Source organism: Rhamphochromis sp. 'chilingali' (genome assembly GCF_963969265.1).
Source record: "Rhamphochromis sp. 'chilingali' genome assembly, chromosome: 4".
Taxonomy (NCBI): Eukaryota; Metazoa; Chordata; class Actinopteri; order Cichliformes; family Cichlidae; genus Rhamphochromis; species Rhamphochromis sp. 'chilingali'.
The window spans coordinates 10,506,428-10,528,080 of record NC_137948.1 but is presented as its reverse complement, the minus strand read 5'-3'; the positions used below and the strand labels follow the sequence as shown (position 1 = coordinate 10,528,080).

Below are 21,653 nucleotides of genomic sequence, written 5' to 3'. Positions count from 1 at the left end.
TTTGTCCAGGAACTCATCTCAGACCATCAGAAGTTCACTTTACTGAGTGAATGGGTTAAATGCAGAGAAGAATTTCCCCACGGGGATCAATAAGCTATACATTATTATTATTATTATTATTATTATTATTATTATTAAGTTGAGCAACCAAGCTTGGTACACCGGTAGATCTTATGTCCCTGAAGGTTCTTATCTATATCAGATCATACAATGTACTCTGTTGCGTAGCAACCACCTGTGGTTACCTAGAATTTTTTGCACCTATAACACCATTTAAAAACAGTGTATCATTTTTGAGTTACTACAATAACCCCTAATATCATGCATAATTCAATTTCAAAAAATTGAATTATGCATGATATGTTATGATGCCGTCACTTTTTGTCAGGCAAACCTTGTAAGACCCTAAAATTACCTGTTTAGCACCCACTCCTTATAAAAGGATTCTTTCATTTATGTGTATTGATTTATATCCACAAAAGTTAAAATGTGGTTGCCTAGCAACCACCTTGTAACGTGCTAAAAGTCAATATTTAGCTCATAAATAACATCAACCACCACAATTTCTTAGCTTTTCTCAGTGAGAATAAGTATACCAACTGGACCGACATGGCACACAATGCAGTAATAAATATGAGATGTCCAGCTAACTCAGATGATGTTTAGAATCATCTGAGTTTTAACCATCAGGTTAATGAAATGTTGCAATTATGTTTTCAAGGAACAGTTTGAGAGTTACGGGTTAGTTAGGTTTATGTCTAAAGTTAGGATTAAGCTAGGGTATTTCTCACAGACGTTAAAAAAATTAGTATACAAAGACAGCTAAACAAACAACAAACAGCCAACACACAGAGTGGAGCAGTCAGTAGTGGTAGAGAGCAACTTTTAGCCACAGTAAGAGAACAGCTCATCAAATTGAGTACTGCACTTGCACACAGCAGTACACCTGCCAAACTTGAAGTGGACCGGATGAATGGTTGTAGAGACAGACAAAGAACAGTCAGACTCACAGACAGAGGTTTTTCAGCTTTTTGCAAGATGATGCATAATTTTCAGTGGTTCACTGGAAGCATTGATTGTTTTGTTTTTTTCCCTTTTTATTGTCTCACCACAGTTGTATTAGATGCTTGAGAGACCCATTTTTGTTTTAAACCCATATTTAATGACTTGTAATATGTGGCACTGACTCACTTTCATTTACCAGGAAAAGAACAATTAGTTTTGTTTTTCCTGCATGGATTGGTAGTATGTCAAAGAGTTTGTTTGTATGTCAGTGTATCATTCTTTCAATAAGAGTGTTAAACTGCTGCACACAGCTGCCCTTAACTTGCCAGCTGGACACCAGACAACCCAGGCAGCAGCAGCTGGAAAAATGGACAGAATGTTCTAAAGAGGAAAGGCGAGCCAGTCTGTGAAGTAGAAAGTCAGGCTTTTTAGACCAAACATCTTCAGCCCCATTTTCCTGTTAATTTCGTGCTCCCTTTTTTCTTGCAGTAGGGAAAGTACCCGACTACTCCGATCTCCCCCACCTCCTCACCCCTTGTCGCAGGCATGAGGTTCTGGCTGGCAGCTCTCAAACGAAGCAGCCCACAGTGGGGTGATTGTTCTCCACACCTGGCCCGTGTCACTCACTGCTACTACCTCCAACTTCCCCTTGGCTTCCACTTCACACCTGTCCTTTTCTCCAGCTCCATCGTTTTTTACTGCTTTCTCAGCTTTTGTCCTGCTCCCCTTCTCATCTGACTCGTGCAGACTTCAGGAATAAACAAAGAAGCAGAACCAAAAAGGGGGGAGAAATCGGGGGGGGGGGGCAGCAGAGGAAAGGGAGGCTGAGGTGAGATGAAAGCAACCACAGAGGAGTCTGTGTTTAGTGGGTTAGTGGAGCGTTGGCCTTCAATCATAGTGACTTGGACCACATTACCACCACAAGCCTGCAGAAACCAGTTTGTCTATGATCTGACTTAAACCCAGTTTTTATCACTATGCTTTAAAGACTTTTTTTTTTTTGTTCTCAATTCTCCACAGATGGAACAAAGACAGATTCAAACAGATTTCAGTTTTCTTTAGTAGAAAAAGAAAACCATCCCTTTCTGTTTCACTTCAGATCTTTCCTTTCTTGTATTCATATTGTCTGCAGAGCACATGCCCACTCCTCATGTGTCATTCCCTCTGCCCAAGCACAGTGTAGTCAATGAGGGCTGTGTGTGTGTGTGTGTGTTTTTGTGTGCGCTCTCATCCTCCAACTCAGAATAAGTGGCACCAGACAGGCCTTATAAGGAGTTGTTAGATCACTGGCCACACCGTCAGTAAAACAGAACCATATGTGTGCTCTGTGTGTGTGTGTGTGTGTGTGTGTGTGTGCACTTGTGCACAGGCCTATACCTAAAGTGTATGTGTGTGTTTGCGTATGTGTAAGTAAAACCATGTGTGTCCAGAGGTAGCTGAGAACGGGAGTCTGTTGCTAATAGACATGCTGAAGGTCACATTATATGGTCATGTTAAGCACACATACAGACGGTCTCTATTTAACCTGCTCTTGTCTGTGCGGTCTTACCCGTAAGGTGTGAAAGACAGTTTTCAGATGTCGTACACGCAAATTTTTACACACACATTCCTGCTGTGGCATGGATGTCGACCACGTTACATAAGGTGAAGCGTCCGTCTAATGTGTGAATGATCAGCTAGTGGGCGGAGCTTATTTCTGCTGTCCTGTTCATCCTCTGATGGGTTTAGCAGAGGAGAGTGCTCTCTCTCTCTCTCTCTCTCTCTCTGTCTCCATCTTTCTTACACAGCTTGTCTGGAATGTACAGATGTTTCCTTTTGGGAACGGCGTCCTGGTCTGTTCACACACACACACACACACACACGCAGAAAAGAGTGTGAGAGAGTGGAGCGCAGTCCCGCACATATCAATTCAGATTTCCCTTGCGGAAGATCGTCTTGTTTTTTATTTGTATTTGCTGAATTCGTAGCAGCTGGGAATAGAAATATCGATCAGCACCCTGATTGAACCTCATGAGTTTTAATTTACAGCTTTCCTGCAGTCCAGCACCTTCTTCTTTTATCCCTATAGGCTACAGGGCTTTCTGTTCCCTTACAGCCTCTGGCTTTTTGTCTCCTGCTCCTTGGTCTTTTTGTCTCCCGATTGTCTCGCTGTTCTCACGTGCAGCTGTGGCTTTGCTTTGAAGGAATGCAAAGGGGACTGAAGCCATTCACTGAGCCCATCTCCACTGCTTAACCAACCCAATTTTCTCATTTCCTTAGTAATTTATCTGATGGTTTCTCACTAATTTGAGCTCCAGTATAGAGAGTGTGGCATGCAAGGATTTAGTTATAGAATGTATTGCTAGCAGTGTGTATTTAATGTATAGTAAATGTGAATTTGAACTATTATCATTGCAGTTTAATCAATAAATCATGCTTAGGATTTTAGAGAATCAGTGTTAAATAAGAAAAAATAAACAAATATTTTAGGTTACGTCTTTCACAGTTGTGTATAGTAGATCTAACAGTCTCACATCAATAAGCATGTTCTCATTCTTGCAGAAGGCCTAAAACCAGATCACTTTTCATATATTGTTTGATAATTCAAAACCCCTTTTCCCCCCAAGGCATGATTTGGGCCTTGACTTGGGTTTAAAGAGGCCCTCCAGTCATTGCACACATGCTTATTTTATTGATCATGCTTTCTGAAGTCAAATAAGTTGACCACGCTGATGTCAACATCTTTGGCATCTGGGCTTCTGTCCGGACACCAGTGTTACAAAATAAGTACATGGAATTAGAAAAGAACACCATTTGTAAGGCAAGCGGGGAGATTTGGCAGATATTATTTTAGGGGCTCAGCGAGACCATTGAGCCATTGAAATATTTTGAATGACGACTTCGATGAGAAGTGATGACAAGGCCTGAGGGAGGATTTGTCTTTAAAAAAGGGGAAAACATTTGCCAGTGGGAGGAGGCGTCACCTTAGATTAAGCAATAGTCTGATAAAGCATTTATGATTTTGAGTCATTAGTTGCTGATTAGATAATGAGGCCACAGAGAAAAAAAATATACTGGCATTAGGCAGACTTCACCGTTTAAGATTGGCTTTTTTGCTTTGCATCAAGAATTATTCTGTTGCGTTTGTGTTGGTGGTAGGTATGCCCACCCGTTTTATAGATCAAGTCAAGGAGGACATCTGGCATGTGTGCTAGCTGAGACACAGTTTGGTGTGCAGACTCCTCCTACTCGTACTTACGTAAAACATAATGGTAGGAGCCAATCATAGGTCACCCATTGTGTGGTGGCTTACTGCAGAGCGAATGAGGTTAGCTGGACTGTGGATTTGAGTCATCATTTACTGAAAGTAACCGATTACTCAGTCACTTAGAAATTAACCCTTTTATGCAGCAGATATAATATAAAATACATGTAGGAATGAATTAATCTATAAAATGTGACATAAATATTTTGGCCTTTATTTTCCTTTTTCCGTTAATTCCTTTATTTATTTGTTTTCCTATTAAATATCCATATTTTATTAACCAGTTTTCATATTTAATCTTCTTCTTTACTCATTTTTCTTTGACAGTTTCAATTCTTCATACTGGACTCGGTCTCTACCTCTAGATAAGCCTGGCCGCATGCACAGCGAAGGCGTTTTTCTTCTTTCTGATCGTTTCTAAATATATCCAAGTAGTTTTCTAGCTTAAGCTATGACAAAAACCCAAGGTTTATCCTCTAAAGAACCTGTGTTCTGGAGCATCTTGTGTTATTCTTTAGTACCTCCAAGTGTTTCTGGTTGTATTTATCTCCATCAGTGTATGTATGACCTAAGCATTTCCTATTCCTTTCCTTTTATATTATTGCATTTCATTTCCAAGTCCTTGAGCAATCACATTGCATTGTAAATAGTTCTGTGTAGGCGTGTGCATTTAGTCAGCTTGCCCCCATTTTAAATATGGATATATTTGTTCCCACAGAGATCTGTCCAAGAACCACATCTCCTCCCTTGATACCAGTCTGCTACATCATCTCACTGGCCTCCAAGAACTGTAAGTAAACACTGCATTATGTGATTGTGTGTTTGTGTAATTCAACTTAAATCTAATTTATCTTTTTATTTAACTGCATCTCTGATACATGTTATCATTTATCAGGCTAAATAAATGTCAATGTTTCAGACATCTTCAAGGGAACAGGATCAATGTTCTCCCCGGAGGACTGTTCTGCTGCGGCCTGCTGTCAGTCCTGTGAGTAGAAAGTCCAGGAAAGATATTGACCAATGTTATGAAGAGAGAAGTATGAGGAAGATGAAAAGAGAGCAGTAAAGACAAAAGCTTGGTTTAGTCTGGATTAAAGTAGGCAGAAATCCCAGGAGTAAGGTAAACGAGAGCAAGTTCACCAAAAGAAGTGTATACAGCGCGCGCGCGCGCACACACACACACACACACACACACACACACACACACACACACACACACACACACACACACACACACACACACACACACACACACACACACACACACACACACACACACAGTAATCACAGGACGATTAACTTCAATTACAGCTTACTGCTCCAGGCTCCCACTACCTCCCTCTCTCCATCTGTCGGTCTCCCCCTTCCTCCATCCATTACCTTACTTCTTCCACCCATTGAATGGGCGTTTAAGCACATGTTTGTGTGTATGTGTGTATGATGAGAGAGGACTGATGGTTTCCATCAGTTCCTTCCAAAACCACCACACAACGGCTCCATTATGTAGCCTTCTGGATAGAGTAGGGAGGGAGGGAGCGAAAAGGAGTAGAGAAGGAAACGAGAAGAAGGGAGAGAGATGAAGAGGAGGAAGAGCGCATTTCCATACAGACAGATGGAAATGAGACAAAGTAAAATAGCAAAAGTCAGTGTTCAGCACTTTTAGTTATTAATTTCTTTAACTAATTTAATCTAACAATGTAGGAGAAACAGGGTTTGCAAACTCATTCATTATATGACCTTTTTGTTGGATTTTTAGTCACATAAATCTTGCCAAAATGATAGTAATTGGTATACATTAGTGAAAACGTGAAGGAAAAAGTCTTTTCTGTTTTGTTTTTTTCTTGTTTTAAGATATTGACATTTGATTTGTCTCTTTGTTTCCATCAGTGATTTGAGCAACAACCAAATCACCACCATTGAAGAAAGGATATGTGACGACCTATGTAATCTAACTCAGATGTAAGTAATTGCACTTACTGTATACTGTAAGCTTTATGTCTGTGAATATTTGTCTCTCATACCTGATGGCACATTATGAAATAAGCAGGTGTCCCCCGTTCAGGGGACACATACACAGTACATGAACCAAAGCTGGATGGAAGGTTTTGATTACATTAGTAATTAAACTTCAACATATTAAACACAACACATTAAAAGAAAAGTTTTCTTCTTGTGCAGAGTCTTTGTAAATAGACTAATCAATAACAGGCTAATCTAAATGAGAGGCACATGTTACATAACCTTCTCTTTCTGCCTTCTCTTCTTTTCCTGCAGTCATTTTTGCGCCATCTTTTCAGTTCCTTCTCTTTTTTGTCTCTTCTGTGTTTTTTTTTTTCTCTTTTCTGTCATTGCCAGTATTGTTATTTTTATTCTTCTTCATCATTTCCCTTTCTCACGTGTCTTTAAAAAATACCCTTATTCTGTAGAAACTGAAGCATAAAAACACAGATTGAATACCATTAAGCATGCATTTCATGATCCTTTTATTATGCTCATTGTAGTGGCTTAAAGGAGCACAGTTACACAGTAACAGTTACACAGTAACAGTTACACAGTTACAGTTACGCTTTGTCTCCCTCACAAAGACAGAGTGTCTCTTTAGGTAGAGAAAGTTTACCTGTGACCATCCAGCTCCTGCAAATATGTCATAATTACATGTGTTACTCTAAATCCCCCTTACTTATACACAGTGTATAAAATAAATGCAAACAAAATAAATATATATGAATAATTATTATAAAATCTATTATAACGATAATAACAGTTCAAGTTTATCTCTTATAATTCTACCTGTGGGGTCATTGCCCACTTGAGCGCTATTTTCTGTTAAATCTCAATGAAATCATAAAATAGTTCACAAAAAACAAACAGAATACAAAATGTATGGTTCTGCCTGCACATGCTCACATGTAGTAATATCTTTGTGACACCCGCTAGGCACAGATACACCCACACACAAGTCGTTAACATCAGATGCACGTTTATTGTGAGTGTCCACAGAATGACAGCTGAACACCGTTTGACAGCGGTCGGTTTCCCCAGCTTCCTTCCCTCCGCTCCTCTCCGCCTCACTATATAAAGGGAAGGAAAACCACCATCAGTCCAAAATCGCCATCAGCTGTTCTTACCAGCACCGCCCCGTTGAGCTCACTGCACCACTCCTCCCCTGCAGCCTGCAGCCGCGCCCCGGACCACACCTCCGCCACACACCCCCACCGCCCGACTGAGGCCGGGAAGCCCACCGGCCGAACCTACTCCCCCCCCCCCCCCCCCCCCCCCCCCCCGCGAGCGAGAGAGGAAATCGGCCACCGCCATCTGTGCCCCCGGCCTATGGACCACCTTGAACTTAAAAGGCTGCAAAGCCAGATACCACCGAGTGATCCGGGCGTTGGCATCCTTCATGCGGTGAAGCCACTGTAGCGGGGCGTGGTCCGAGCAGAGGGTGAATGAGCGCCCCAGGAGGTAATAGCGAAGGGAGTCGACCGCCCACCGGATAGCCAAGCACTCCTTCGCCACGGTGCTGTACCGTCTTTCGCGCTCCGCCAGCTTCCGGCTGATGTAAAGAACGGGACGGTCGGCCCCCCTCACCTGCTGGGACAAAACGGCCCCCAGCCCTCTGTTCGAGGCGTCAGTCTGCAGAACAAAAGGGAGGGAAAAGTCAGGAGTGTGAAGCAGCGGCTCCCCACAGAGAGCCTTTTTCACCTGCACAAACGCCGCCTGGCACGGCCCCGTCCACTGGACCAGATCTGGAGCACCCTTCCGGGTAAGATCGGTTAAGGGGCTGGTCAGCTGCGCAAACCCCGGCACGAACCGGCGATAGTAACCCGCCAGCCCCAAAAACCGTCTCACCTCCTTTTTGGTCTTAGGGCGCGGGCAGGATGCGATAGCCGCCGTCTTCTCCACCTGTGGACGCACCTGCCCGCCCCCCAAGTGGTACCCCAGATACTGCACCCCCCTCCGTCCAACTGCACACTTCTTCGGATTGGCCGTGAGCCCCGCCTCCCTCAGGGACCCCAGGACCGCGGCCACCCGCTGCACATGCTCCGCCCAGGTGTCGCTGTGGATGATCACGTCATCCAAGTAGGCAGCAGCATACGCAGCATGCGGGCGCAGCACCCGGTCCATGAGACGGTGGAAGGTGGCAGGGGCCCCGAACAAGCCGAACGGAAGCGTAACGAATTGGTACAAACCGTACGGAGTGGAGAAGGCCGTTTTCTCCCTGGACTCAGCAGACCAGCACCAGCGGCGCATATCCGCTCGGACGCCCGGCCAATAAAATCGGGCCGTTATTCGCTCCAGAGTTTTTTCGTATCCCATATGCCCTGCCATGGGGTTATAATGAGCCGCCTGGAAAATCGTTTCCCGGCGGCCCTGTGGCACCAACAGCTGGGTGTGTGTCACCTCCGTGCGAGCGTCACGACTCACTCGATATAACCTATCTTTCGTTAACATGAAGTGTGGGTAGGTCCGCACGGCTTCAGGGCGCACCACGTGACCATCAATCTCAATCACTTGGTCAAAGGCTGAGCGTAGGGTGTCGTCACGAGACTGCTCCAGTGGGAAATCACCCGTGGGGGGAACTTCCGGAGCCAGCGGGGCTTCCTGTGAAGGACCCGCCGTCTCCCCCTCCCCAGAGTCGGACGACCCCGCGTCACCACTGAGCGCCGCGCAGACACTACATGCTACTGGCCGTCATGATCGCACCCCCGCGTACTGTCCCAACAGATGATGAAACCCCGGCCAATTCGTACCCAGAATTAGGGGATGCGACAGGCGCGGGCTAACCGCAGCCGTTACTCTATGCGTTTTGCCCTTATACTTTAATAACAGCGGCACTATGGGATACCTGTGAACATCACCATGCACACACCTCCACCCATTCTGCCTCCAGCAATGCCCCGGGGCGAACCAAGCTTTGGTGCACGAGGGTCTGCGTGCAGCCCGTGTCCACCAAAGCATGGCGTATACCCCCTCGAGTCCTTACCGGAATGCTGTATGTCCCTCCCGGACCGGGAGAGGGCGCTGGAGCACCGGCAACGCGGAACACCTGCCCCACCTCCATCAGAGGACAGTCCCTTCTCAGGTGTCCCGGCTGTCCGCACTTCCAGCACTCCTGCCCCGGCGTCTGTGCTGCTCTCCGTGGCTCCGGTGCGGCACTGCTTAGGTCCGATCCCTGGGAAGGCACAAATGCGGCAAAAGGATTAGTGGGGCTCAACGCCAGCGTCCGCTCTGCCTGCCCTGGCGCGGGCATCCGGCGCCTCGGTGCTGGCACCGGGGCTTGTCTGTTCGGCCTCCGGCCGCTGTCCCCGGGCTCCCCTGCTCTAGCGGCAAGGTGGTCCTCCGCCAACATAACCGCCACCTCCAGACTCGTGGGACGGTGGCACCTGACCCATCTCGCCGTTTCTGCAGGCAGCCCCTCCACGAACTGCTCTAGCACCACTTTGCCCACCAGCAGCGTCTCACCCTCTGACGATCCCGGCTGCAGCCAGCGTACGGCCGCGTCATGCAGCTTCCGGGCCCAAGCAAACGGCCGATCTGCCACGGCCAGCCGACAGGCCCGGAACCGCCGGCGATGATCTTCAGCGGTGAGTCCCAACCGGTCCACCACCGCCCGGCTCACGTCCTGGAAGCTGCCCCTTGAAGCCGGCGGCAGACTCAGGGCCGCCGTCCGAGCCTCCCCCGACGGCAGAGGAAGCAAACGCGGAGCCCACTCCACCTGCGGCCACTGGCAGGCCTCCGCTGTGGCACGAAAAGTCTCCAGAAAAACCTGGGGGTCGTCCCCGTCCCCCATCCGGGGCAGCGGCGCCAACCAGCCGCTCCAGAACCAGAGTCTGCCGGTCCGTCTGCTCTTGCAGCGCAGCCAGGTGAGCCCGCTGGGCCGCCGCATGGTCGTGGTTCATTTTCGCCATCTCCGCCAGCATCTGCGCCAAAAACTGCAAAGCCTGGGCGGGCGGCGCAGCCTGCGGGTCGGACATCCCCACACCGGCAGGCTCCTGGGTTTTCGGCACCACTTGTGACACCCGCTAGGCACAGATACACCCACACACACGTCGTTAACATCAGATGCACGTTTATTGTGAGTGTCCACAGAATGACAGCTGAACACCGTTTGACAGCGGTCGGTTTCCCCAGCTTCCTTCCCTCCACTCCTCTCCGCCTCACTATATAAAGGGAAGGAAAACCACCATCAGTCCAAAATCGCCATCAGCTGTTCTTACCAGCACCGCCCCGTTGAGCTCACTGCACCACTCCTCCCCTGCAGCCGCGCCCCGGACCACACCTCCGCCACAATCTAGTATGTGGATATAAATCCGTAAATATAATATAGAATACAAGAATTGTCTCTAATAGAGCAACACTAAAGAACAGCTGAGCTCAAGCTGTCCCGTTATTACTGGGCCGACATCTGATATCAGCATTGGCTCTGTAAATTTATAGGTGTAACTATGTTAAATATGTCTTTGAAACTAGCATTAAGTCATATAAGAGATTTAAAATATGATGTTTACTGAAAAGGAAAGCAGTGGCTAAGTGTTGTTAAATAATCAAACTGAAATGTCACTTTTATTGGTTACTTGCTGTGATTAAAAAAAGATAAAGAGATGGCTGATGATTCCTAAATTACAGAGTCCATAAGACATTCACATCAGGCAATAATTAGCAGTAATTATGATTTGAGCTGCTGAATACACACACACCACTCATACACATTATGAGCTAGCCTTTTTAAGGAGATGGCATATCATCTGTAGGTTTGTTGTTTCTCAACAATGAGGTTGAGAAAGGCTTTCAACAGACACAAACACACAAATATAAATGAGAGAGTTCTTAATTTATTAGAGAGAGGCTACTTGTTGGTTATGCACATATTAATGCAGCTTTAATGGTTTATAAATGTGTCATCCCCGCATGATGACAGTTTAGCAGTGGCAACCACGGTGCTCAACCTTGTGACTGTTGAGATGTTTAACAGTTAATGATTCGGTCTCCTTGTCTGTCTCCGTCTCTTCTCCAGTGATCTAAGCAGTAACCCCTTTGAGTGTGACTGTAAGCTGTTCCGATTTGTCAGCTGTCTCCAGCAAAAAGGGGTGCAAGTTCGACGCTCAAATGAATTGCGCTGCAGCCACCCCCTTGACCTCCAAGATCAGCCTTTACTCAATGTCAGACTGCCCACCTGTGATATGAAAACAAATACAGGTAAATATACTCATCATCTCGTGAAGTTAAAAGAAAACGTGCACATTATAGAATTCACCAGAAATCATTTCCTGCTCTTTTCAGTGCTTATACATCATACAATAAATAGTTCATGGACTTATATTTGAAAAGTAACTCGATGAACTGAAGATGCAACAAAGGTGAAATACTTAGACCGTTTGGTTTTCTACCTCAGACAAAACAAACATTATTGTGTAGTATTTTGTAGAGGTGGGAATCACCATACATCCCACGATACGATATTATCACAATACTTAACACACGATACGATATTATTGCAATTTTTTTTTAAATATTTTGCAATATTCAGATTCTGTACATTAAGGTAAACTTTATCAATATTCATTTTATCTAATATCAAAGTCTCGCACTCAGTCTTTCTCTCATTTCAGTCAGTTATATTGTTGACAAACTGAACGGTTTGTATTACAGTCTAGTCCAACTTAACTGAATGCATCTGGTACAATTATAGCTATTCTGAACTATGCAATATGAAAACTATGCAGCCCCTTCAGCAACTGAAGAATTTGAAAGTAAATTAAAACAAAATATAATTTTACATTAAATAAAAAAGTTTTAAACTTAATTAAAATAAAACATGTCTTAAATTAAAATAAGTAAACTGTCATATTTATTGCTGCCATAAAAAAAGTTAAACACATTTGGACAGTGAAGGAATGTCAGGATTCAGAAAAAGGATCAACATGCTCTGAAGTCAGAGCACAAAAACCTTTTTGTAACAAAATATCGATTTCTGCTGTCCCTGTATCGATACATTATTATCACAGTATCGATTTCTTCCCCCACCGCTAGTATTTTGCAGACTTTATGGAGATTCATGATAAAAAATCTTTGCCTTTATTTATGATAAAGGCAGAGCATGCTCTGATAGCTCTGATAAGCCTGTGAGATTTAAACCTGTGTTGTCCACTTCAGGTCTGTATGCTGCGTGCCTTGAGGATAGCAACAGTGGAGGACTGGGACGAAGTGAACTTGTTATCTTCTCCTACTCCACGTTCCGAAACTTGACACGGGAACAGTGTCACAGTGTGTGTTTCAATGAATCGCATCGGTATGGGGGCTTAGGAGAGAAGCACGAATGCCTCTGCAGCAAAAACTCGGACCCCAACTATATCAGCACGTCTCAGTGTTCTGCTGCCTGTACGAACCCCGATGTGATGAAGGTTTGTGTAAAGATTATTGCTCTGTCAGACTCTGTTTATAACCTCTGGTGCTCCGTTATGTACGTTTTTATATTTTCTCTGTAAGTCAGCCGTCACTCGATTAAAAAGAGAGTTTTGGAGATCCAGTTTCCTTTTCTTTGCTCTTTCCTCATTTGATTATACAACATTCAGGATTTCCTGTAAAATTTCAATAGCCAAACACCAACTTCCCTCTGTGGTTTGAATGACTCTATATCCTGAAGAGTGCTGTGCAGAGGAAATCTGGAATAGAAGTTAGTTAAAGCTCCAAATAAAAATGTAATAATGGTTTATTTAAATTGGAACAGTTTCTATATAATCAGATTTTATTCAGAACTATGAAATAATAGGAAAACCACAGTTATCTTAACAATTAATGGGAAAAATTGTTTATTATTTTATTTAAATGCGTATGTATTAACACCAAAACCAGCTCTTCTTTATATGGGTTCCTTTAATTCACAGAAATGTGGGTGGGCTCTGGCTCGCGAAGTCTTTGTGGTGGAGTTCTCGGTCTCGCTGACTCCTCTCCAGCCGCAAAGCGTTCACAACCACGTCACTTTCACCGCCAACTCCTCTGTCACACCTGTGACGCTGTCCTGGGACTTTGGTGACCTTTCACCCCGTGCCAACACCACAGGAACCGTTAGCACCACATCAGCTCACAAATACGGACTTCCAGGATCTTATACAGTCAGTCTGACGGCCTTGGCGGGACATAAGAAGGTGAGAGAAAAAAGAACAGGATTTTAAACCTTCTGTTTATCCAGGCTGAATTTTTGTATGTATGTTCAAAGAGGTTTTTTTGAGAAAGAAACTTTGTGTGTGTATGTGTGTGTTTGGATTTTAAAATGTTACTTGTGTGTGTTCAGGTGTCTGCACGAGGGGAGGTGACTATAATGCTTCCTCCTAAACTAGAGCTGCATTGTCCAACTCTTGTTGTGGCCAATAGGAGTCTGGAGCTCACACTTGTCAGCTGGGGCTCAGTTGGCTTGAATGTAGACTGGAAGATTACGAAAGATGATGTCCAAATTGCCAAAGGTAAAGTATACCAACACGCAATCTCAGTTATTGAAATTTCACACATTTCGAGCTCCTCGTGATCATCAACATCCAATTAGTTTTTTCTCCCCTGCTGATTAAATCTGAACATTAGCTTAATGCTTCTCTGTGGGGGTTATTTGGAAAACTGGAAGGATAAATGTTTACAGGAGTTACCATCATCTGGTTGGAAGATTAAATTGTTTAATCTGCTGATATTTTGTAATTAGAAATTTGGCAGTAATAAAAGATCAACATTGCACGATCACAATCATTTCCAGAAAGCATTTCTTTTTGGGCACTTGGGAACAGCAAAAACCAGTTATGCACAGTTATGAATGAAGCGCTGACACTGTAGCTGAGCATTTGTATGGTACATCCAGCCAACAGGTGTAACAGTAGCACTTGTTCTGTATGTTTGTAGCCATCTGATGGGAATCAGCTGTGGCACGACCTACTAAGTTTTACAGCTAGTTGTTAACTTTGTCTTCGGATTTTGCCTTTTTGCACTGAGCATGTTAGTATTAAATGTATATATATGTATGTGTTTTTGTGGTGCCAAAGCAGCTGTATAAAATTGGTTTAACCTTTGTAGCTTTGTGTCTGCACTCTACAACCTGAGCTCAAAGTTTTCTCATTCAAGTGATTGTTCAGTCTAGTCTTAGCTATGCATTTGTTATTCACTCACCTTCCTTTTTCGCACAGACATACCAACTTTTATATAAACTATAAACTAAATACATTCGACTGGACAAAGGTCTTGAGAAAGATCTCTTTTTTTTATATTCTGTTTTCCAAGGGTGCCAGACATTCCTGTGCTTTAAAGTTGTCAGTAACTTTGTTACCAGCAGCCCGTCACAAGAACAAATAATTTCTCTCCATTTCTTTGCTTGAAGTTTTGAAAAATACCCAAAATAACACAGTTTGGCAGACATAGGGTTGTATTTTTGCATCATTTATCAGCCAAAAACTCTTCATTTCTGTAAAGTGTGCAGTGTGGCCTTAAAATATGAGAGGGAATTTGACAAATGGAGGCCAAAAGCAAGGCCAAAAACATGTCCACTGTAGATTAACAGTGTCTGAAAGTCACGCCCTTAAGAAATTATGAATTATGACAACATACTGCCAAAGTATTTTGTCAGATGTTGATCCAAAATCTTTGCTTAACTTTTGAGGCTGAATTCTGATTGGCTGGCGTAATTTTTCTGCATGATAATGATCCCAAACACACTGCATATTCAGTAATCGTACACCTGGATAGAAAAACATAAAAAGGAACCCGTTTCAATAAATTGCTGCACCTATCTCCCATTTCCTAGCAAATTATAAAGAAAAGCGCGGTAACGGAGGACTTTTGCACAGTACTGTCCCTCTCCTCCATTTTCCACCTGTGTTATACTCGTTCTCTTCTTCTAAGACACTCCCTTACAATTTCTCACAATGTAATATTTAACTGTTATTTGCTCATTTCACTGGTTTGTTTCTTTGAGATATTATGAGAAAGAATTTTTACAAAGTGCCAAAGAGTCTATGAAACTAATGTGATTTGCTGAAGGACAAATTCGTCATGATAGGAAAGAAATGCCAGTACTCCTTTTTCTACTGTCTCAGCCAAGGAGTGTTTGTGTTTGCACATTAGAGATGTGAGTCAGGCCCCGCGTCTTTCATCTGTCTCCCCCCTCGTGCTTTACTTTGCACCCATATATCAACATCTCTTGTGTCTACATTTTTTGCCTGTTTGTCTGAGGCTTTTAGAAACTCTTCAGGTTGCTTTTTTTTTTTTCACTGTGAAGTCTCTAAACAAATTTTTTTACAGATTTTTATAGCTCTTTTTATATCGTAAATAACGAAGACTTTGACTGAGAGACATATTCTGCATGTTCTACAACAAATATTTGAGGCCAGTAAAAAATAAAACAAATAAACACATTCCTAATGAGAATTATTATTTGATCACACTGATTTGCAATCATATGCAACTTACTAACTTTACTGTTATTTTGTACTTCAGCATGTTTTAAGTTGGGTTTTTTTAATTATGAAATAGTAGCTGCACTTTTTTTTTTTTTTTTTTTCTAGAAAGAATACATTCAGAGTATTTGTTAAACAACATTCATGTTTCTGTTCCCTTCCAGCCTCTCCTTTCTGTCCAGTAGATGCGACGCACGATCACGAGTCCTCAAGCTGTTTCCAGATCCTTCCAGGAGAGCTGAGCTGGACTGATGCTCGAAAACAGTGTTTGAACCGCGGTGGGGATCTGGCAATAGTCAGGAGTGACAAGCTGCGTAACCTGCTGGCAACCAAAGTCACACAGTGAGTGTTTACTCTTTCTGCAAGTTTCACAAACTGAAACAGGAAAATAATTTCAGTTAATCTTTTTCCTCAAGAACTAATGTATCTGTGCATTGTTACCAAGGGAACCCTAAGAGCAGGTGTAGCAGTACAGCCTGGTCACATAAGAATTTGTTTTGTGAGCAGCAATAATTTTTTCTTCCTGTAGGGACTGTGATCAGCTGACCTGTGCAGCTACTCCAATACTCACTGCTCTTTGTGGATTTAGCTAACTGAATACACATGAAGATAAAAGTGGACTATAGACACTATAGCTATTATAAAAGGTAGAATTTACAGTATACTTAAATTTGTTTTTAGATGTTTCACAGAAACATTATTTATCAGAACATCACCACTATCTGATTTAAAGACCTTAAAATAAATGAGGATATTACATTTAAGATTTAACTTTCCAGTCTATAAAATATCTGTGTACCGGTAGGTTGTCATTCATCCAGGAATGGTAATCTAAGGAGCTTGGAAAGAAAAGCAACTGGACTTCTTTAGGTTTTTTGAAGACGTTTCACCTCTCATCTTCAGCTCAGTCTATAAAATGTCACTCTCTGAGCAGTCCTTACTGTTGAAGATAATCTCCTCTTCTTCCACCTTCCTTTCCTTCTTTTTCATACATCTCTCTCCATCTATCAGTCTCAGACCTTACTAATTTTCCCACCCTGGGAAATGTGCATTTAGCTCACAGAGTTTTCTGACAGACTGCAATAAATTGTTGAGCTGTTTGAAAAGCTCCATTTTAAATTAAAGCTTCAATTTTAAAAAACAATACTAAATCTTTGCTTGCCCCTCTTCTGTAGCCAGCTTAAGTTCAGCGACTGAAACGTCATGTCATGTGTTAAAGGTGTAAACGGGTCTTATTTCTAAGCAAGTATCTAAATCGTGTCACTGGAGGGACCGCCAGCTCACACATTTCGTCTTCCCTATTTCAGTGACAAACTCAAACAAAGCTATGGTCCAGTCTGTTTGCTGAAACGACAGCCAAAAAGTATCAAAACAGACAAAAATACTGAAAACAGATGTTAAACGTTCGATCACTGACACTCACAGAATTACATGGTTTGGAAAAGGGTGCATGCAAAATGTGTTTGTCTTTTTTCTCCCCTCCTCTGTGTGTGTGTGTGTGTGTGTGTGTGTGTTTGTGTGTGTGAACTTATCCTTATTTGACTGAATGTGACCCCTGACTTATGTGTTTTTGTTTCATTCACATTGATAGGATACACTATTTTGCTGCATGTACGTTTGTACATGTATATGAACAAAGCTCTGGATTTGGCTTTGCTTTGGTTTTGTAAAAGTATTCTGCTCTCGCACTGGTCTGAAGGCTTTCGGTGTTTTGTGTTTAAGTGTAAGAAGGTCACAAAAACACATCTGTAAAAGCACAGCTGCATTGTAACGTTAACGCCGTAGGAATCTGGGTTTTTGTGTGTGTACATTTGTGTGCTAATTTGAGTGTAGGACTCGTATACCAAAGGGGATGAGAAGAAAAAAAACTTGCTGCAGATGGAGCTTATCCCCGCCATCCTCTTCTGCTCGTGTGTTCCTCCACCCCTCTCTTATATAAGGAACTTTTTTTTCTTTCTTTTTTTAGAATCTGTCTTTGTTTTGTGCGACAAAGACGTTTTCTTGTTCTTTTTCTGCCTTTGTGTAACCGCTGGTCACTCGTTCTGATGTCATTATCAAAGGTGTTTTGAAAAATCCCGAAAAGTGGGAGAAAAAAAAGAAAAGGAAAGAAAAGGAAATTGCTTTTATCCAGGTGATTTTTGGAAAATGTCAGAAAATGGCTTAAACCTGCTTCAAACAAAATGTCTAAAATGTTTGATTTGTTTCCCCCTGTCCTTAGATCACGGTGAGTATCACGCTGACTTTTCTTTTAGAGGGAAGGCCATTTTGTTTTCAGTTAACTGTGCGTAGGAGGAAGGAAAATCAAAGTGGAGAGCGGCGAGGTCCATTAATGGACACATTGAGCCAAAATCCAATTTATCTAACATAGTATCTCCGTATTATCCCACCAGGGTTCAATCAAAACCACTTTTCAGTCTCTGTGCCCTGCAAACATTGATTATTGAGAGCACAATTGGCAGACTTCATTCTCAATTATTAACAGTCAAACTCATTTACTTCTGAATGTTTTTACAACTTTTCTGTTTTTTCCTGCATTTCATTTTTTCTCACCTTTGTTATGTGTCTTCCTGTGTGCATTCTGAAAAGATGGTGCGAGGTTCAAGTTACGTAGCTAAATGTCAATCATTCAGTGTTAATCTGTGCATTATCTATTTGTTTCTGCACCAGGGAGCGAGGTGTGTGGCTGGGCCTGACTGATATAGACACCCCTGGCAAGCTGCACTGGGTGAACGGATCAGAGATGCAGGAGGGAGAGGAGATATTTCATCCTCGCTTGACGAGCTATCGTGGCAATGTGTGCGTCGTCCTTGAAGCACGCGGTCACACCAGTCCATACCAATGCAATGCCAAGTGGCCGTATATGTGCCAGTACACTGCCGAAGGTAAGCTCACTGACATTCTGTCTCATAATCCAAATATAAAGCAGTCCACATAACTAGATTAGAGAAATGAAATGAAAACTGAGGAACAGATTTAATGCAATTTTACCCACTGCGCCTAGAATTGTATGCAAATTAAGCTTAGCCAGACGTCTCCTATTTAAATGATTTATTACCTCAGTAGAATAAAATTACCATTTGTGTCTGGGCACCAAACTCATGTGTCACTTATAGAAAGTGAAGAGCATTTAATACCCGACTCCCTCCTACCTACCTAACCACCGAGACAGCTTGTTTTTTAGGGGTCCATGTGGGCCCACAGTGGGCTGCGCACCAATGCCCATATGTGCCCTATGGTGCATTACTGCCTCTAACTGATATGGAGGTTGGAGCATACTGTCGATCAAAAATGTTGCTTATTCACAAGGTGTTTAAGAATTGGTTACCAGAGCAATGCCACACATTTGATTTGCAAGATATTCATTGTATTGTTTTCCTGACACAACCACAAAAGAGATATGTATCTCCTTCAAGGCCGGTTTACACGTTTACTTGGTATGCAAATGTGTAAACCACCAAAGTGTGGAGCTACCAACTCAAGAAAATGCTCCCTCAAATTTTGTCAAATAATTTACTTGGTCTTTGGTTGCCCATAGTAACCCCAGGGGCCCACCTAGCTGTTCTATGGGCAGCACGCAGTGGGCTTCCCTCTTGGAGGCCCAAAGGGAGAAAGTGCAGTGGGCCCCTAGTTCCACATAGGAGCCCCAAGCGCCAAAACTGTTGTGGGCCCTGTGTGGGCACATCCACTTGGGGCCCACATGGGATAAGTATGGGTTTGCCCTGCCCGCACAGGTCCAAGTTCACCCACAGCTACCCACTATGGGCACACATGGACATGTTTGCTTGGTATGCCAACTTTCAAGGTTTTTAGAGGGGGTTTTTTCTCCGTAAACTACCAGACCCCTGCATTATGCACAGGAGATGGAGAACATGCAAGCAAACATACAGACATACACTATGGTGAATTATTATTATTATTATTATTATTATTATTATTTTTTTTTTTTTTTTTTTTTTTTTAAGTAAGCAAAGTACCTGGAAATCTAAAAAAAATTGCCTGTTGAAATCTGTTACTTCCTCTATCCTCTGTGCTTTTTTGTCACCTTGAATGCATCCTTCTTCTGCCTCTCCAGTCCGTGTTCCAGATGCCGGGATCTACATGGTTGGCATGGCTGTGTTTCCTTCCCATAATCCTTTCCACAGTGCTTCACCCTCACTCCACTCTGTTTCACAACCTCCCAGCGGTGTCATTGAGGTAAGGAGATATCTCAGCTTAATATCTTTCTTTTTTTTTATGCGTCAGACTCATTCCAGAGTCTATTTCATTAAGCTGCTTCTGCTTTATTTCTCAGATGCTGTTGTTCCCTGCACTGAGCTTTGTTCAGGGAGGTCGTCTGTCCTCCCTGGAATTTGTCACTCAGAACCTCAGCTCACAAGTCAACGTCCGATTTCAGATATACAGACCTCACTGTCATTATCACGGCACACACCTGCTGCTCCCCAGTGAGTCACAGACACACAGAAACTCACTAATATACACTCGCCAGGTGTTAAGAAACATATAAGCCACCTGATCCCACACCTCTAGTCAGACACACTGACCAGGCTTGTCTTAAATTGTTAGGTAGGTGAATGTGAAAATAAAATTTTCATGGAGACAGAAAGTATAGTAAAACATGAAGGGAAGGAAATCAAACAAACAAGGTCATCTCAGTTCTGAGCGCTTCCTGTCTTTGATTTCAAGCCTGTGAGGTAGGGGACGAGATGGAGGAGATAAAAGGATAATGTAGTTTAGTATTAATCACACTGATGGCAAATTTAGTCTACCCCAGACGTACATGCACACACATCTTTCACTTTCCTGTTCCACAAGTGCACAGTTTTTGACTTGCTTTAACGAGATTTTCTTGTTTGATTTAGTTTCTCTCATTCAGTAATTCTTTCCTTTAATCTACATTTTTGCACTTTCATACCTATATGAGCAGCTAATGAAAAATCATTATTGTTATATAACTACCCATCTGCATATTCAATAGAATTGAAGTTGAACAACACTGCTGCATGTAAAAATTTCATTTTTAAGAGATAACACAAAGCTTCTTGTCTTAGGCTGCGGAGGCCCAGCATGTGCCCCGGTAGCTCTTTGTGTCTCAACTGACACCAAGAGCAGTGATCCATCCTCTTGCCCCCGACTACAGCAGTGGTGTCCCTTCCAGGGTCGGTGCCTGCCCCTCTCTAATCCCTGCCCACCATCTTCCTGTCCTAACTGCACCCTTGTTCAGCACCTGACAGCTGGGACATTTAGGCCCCGATACATCCTACAGGACGAGGTGGTTTTCAGTCTGCCAGCAGGATCAGCTTTACATGTGCTGGTGAGAGGATTCGCTTTTGCTTCTAATATCAGTGACTTAATTTGAGTATGTATACAATCAAAATAGATAAACAGTTAAATGATTGCTGCTGTTGTGCAATGCCTGTTAGGTCACTACTAAAACTGTGTTCAGTAAAGACATGTATTTAAAGACAAATTGGTATCTGCCTTTAACTTAAACCTTTCTGGTCCCTGTTTCTCACAGTTAAAAGACCAATTGGAGGACATTTTGGTTTCACGTGGTGATGTGATCGCTCTGCAGCATGATGCCGGTCCATCCTCCCTGCTTCACTGCCAGTCTTCCCCACAGTCACCATGGCGACAACCTGTTTTAGGTCTTGAACGATCGGAGTGGTTCTGGATCAATAACACCAGACTCCCAGCAGACAGTTCACCGGACCATGACCCTGACCTTCTGCCTGACCCGGAGCTCGACATAGAGACACTGGTGAAGACTGGCGAAGCAGGCTGGCTGGAGGAAGTGGTTTGCCCTGTCAGAGTGCTCTATATGGAACGGAGTACGACTCAGCTGCAGGGATCGCAGCTGTCTGCTGGGCTTCCTCAACCTGGAAACTACAGCCTGCTGGTAAGCCATCAACACAGCATGCATGTGAAAGATTTCTACATGCAGGTGGAGGCCACTAAAGAAGATGGAACCTGTA

The 21,653-nt window shown here is 43.3% G+C and overlaps 1 protein-coding gene across 1 annotated transcript in view; it reads left to right on the top strand.

Annotated features, from left to right (window-relative positions):
• Window positions 1-21,653, top strand: part of pkd1a (polycystic kidney disease 1a) — an 83,511-nt gene that overhangs the window by 16,654 nt on the left and 45,204 nt on the right. The window contains 13 exon segments of the mRNA XM_080879927.1: window positions 4,968-5,039; window positions 5,169-5,237; window positions 6,137-6,208; window positions 11,265-11,446; window positions 12,404-12,651; window positions 13,135-13,395; window positions 13,542-13,710; window positions 15,846-16,023; window positions 18,349-18,563; window positions 19,754-19,875; window positions 19,973-20,123; window positions 20,730-20,992; window positions 21,197-21,577. Of these exon segments, the coding sequence (XP_080736053.1) occupies window positions 4,968-5,039; window positions 5,169-5,237; window positions 6,137-6,208; window positions 11,265-11,446; window positions 12,404-12,651; window positions 13,135-13,395; window positions 13,542-13,710; window positions 15,846-16,023; window positions 18,349-18,563; window positions 19,754-19,875; window positions 19,973-20,123; window positions 20,730-20,992; window positions 21,197-21,577 (2,383 nt within the window).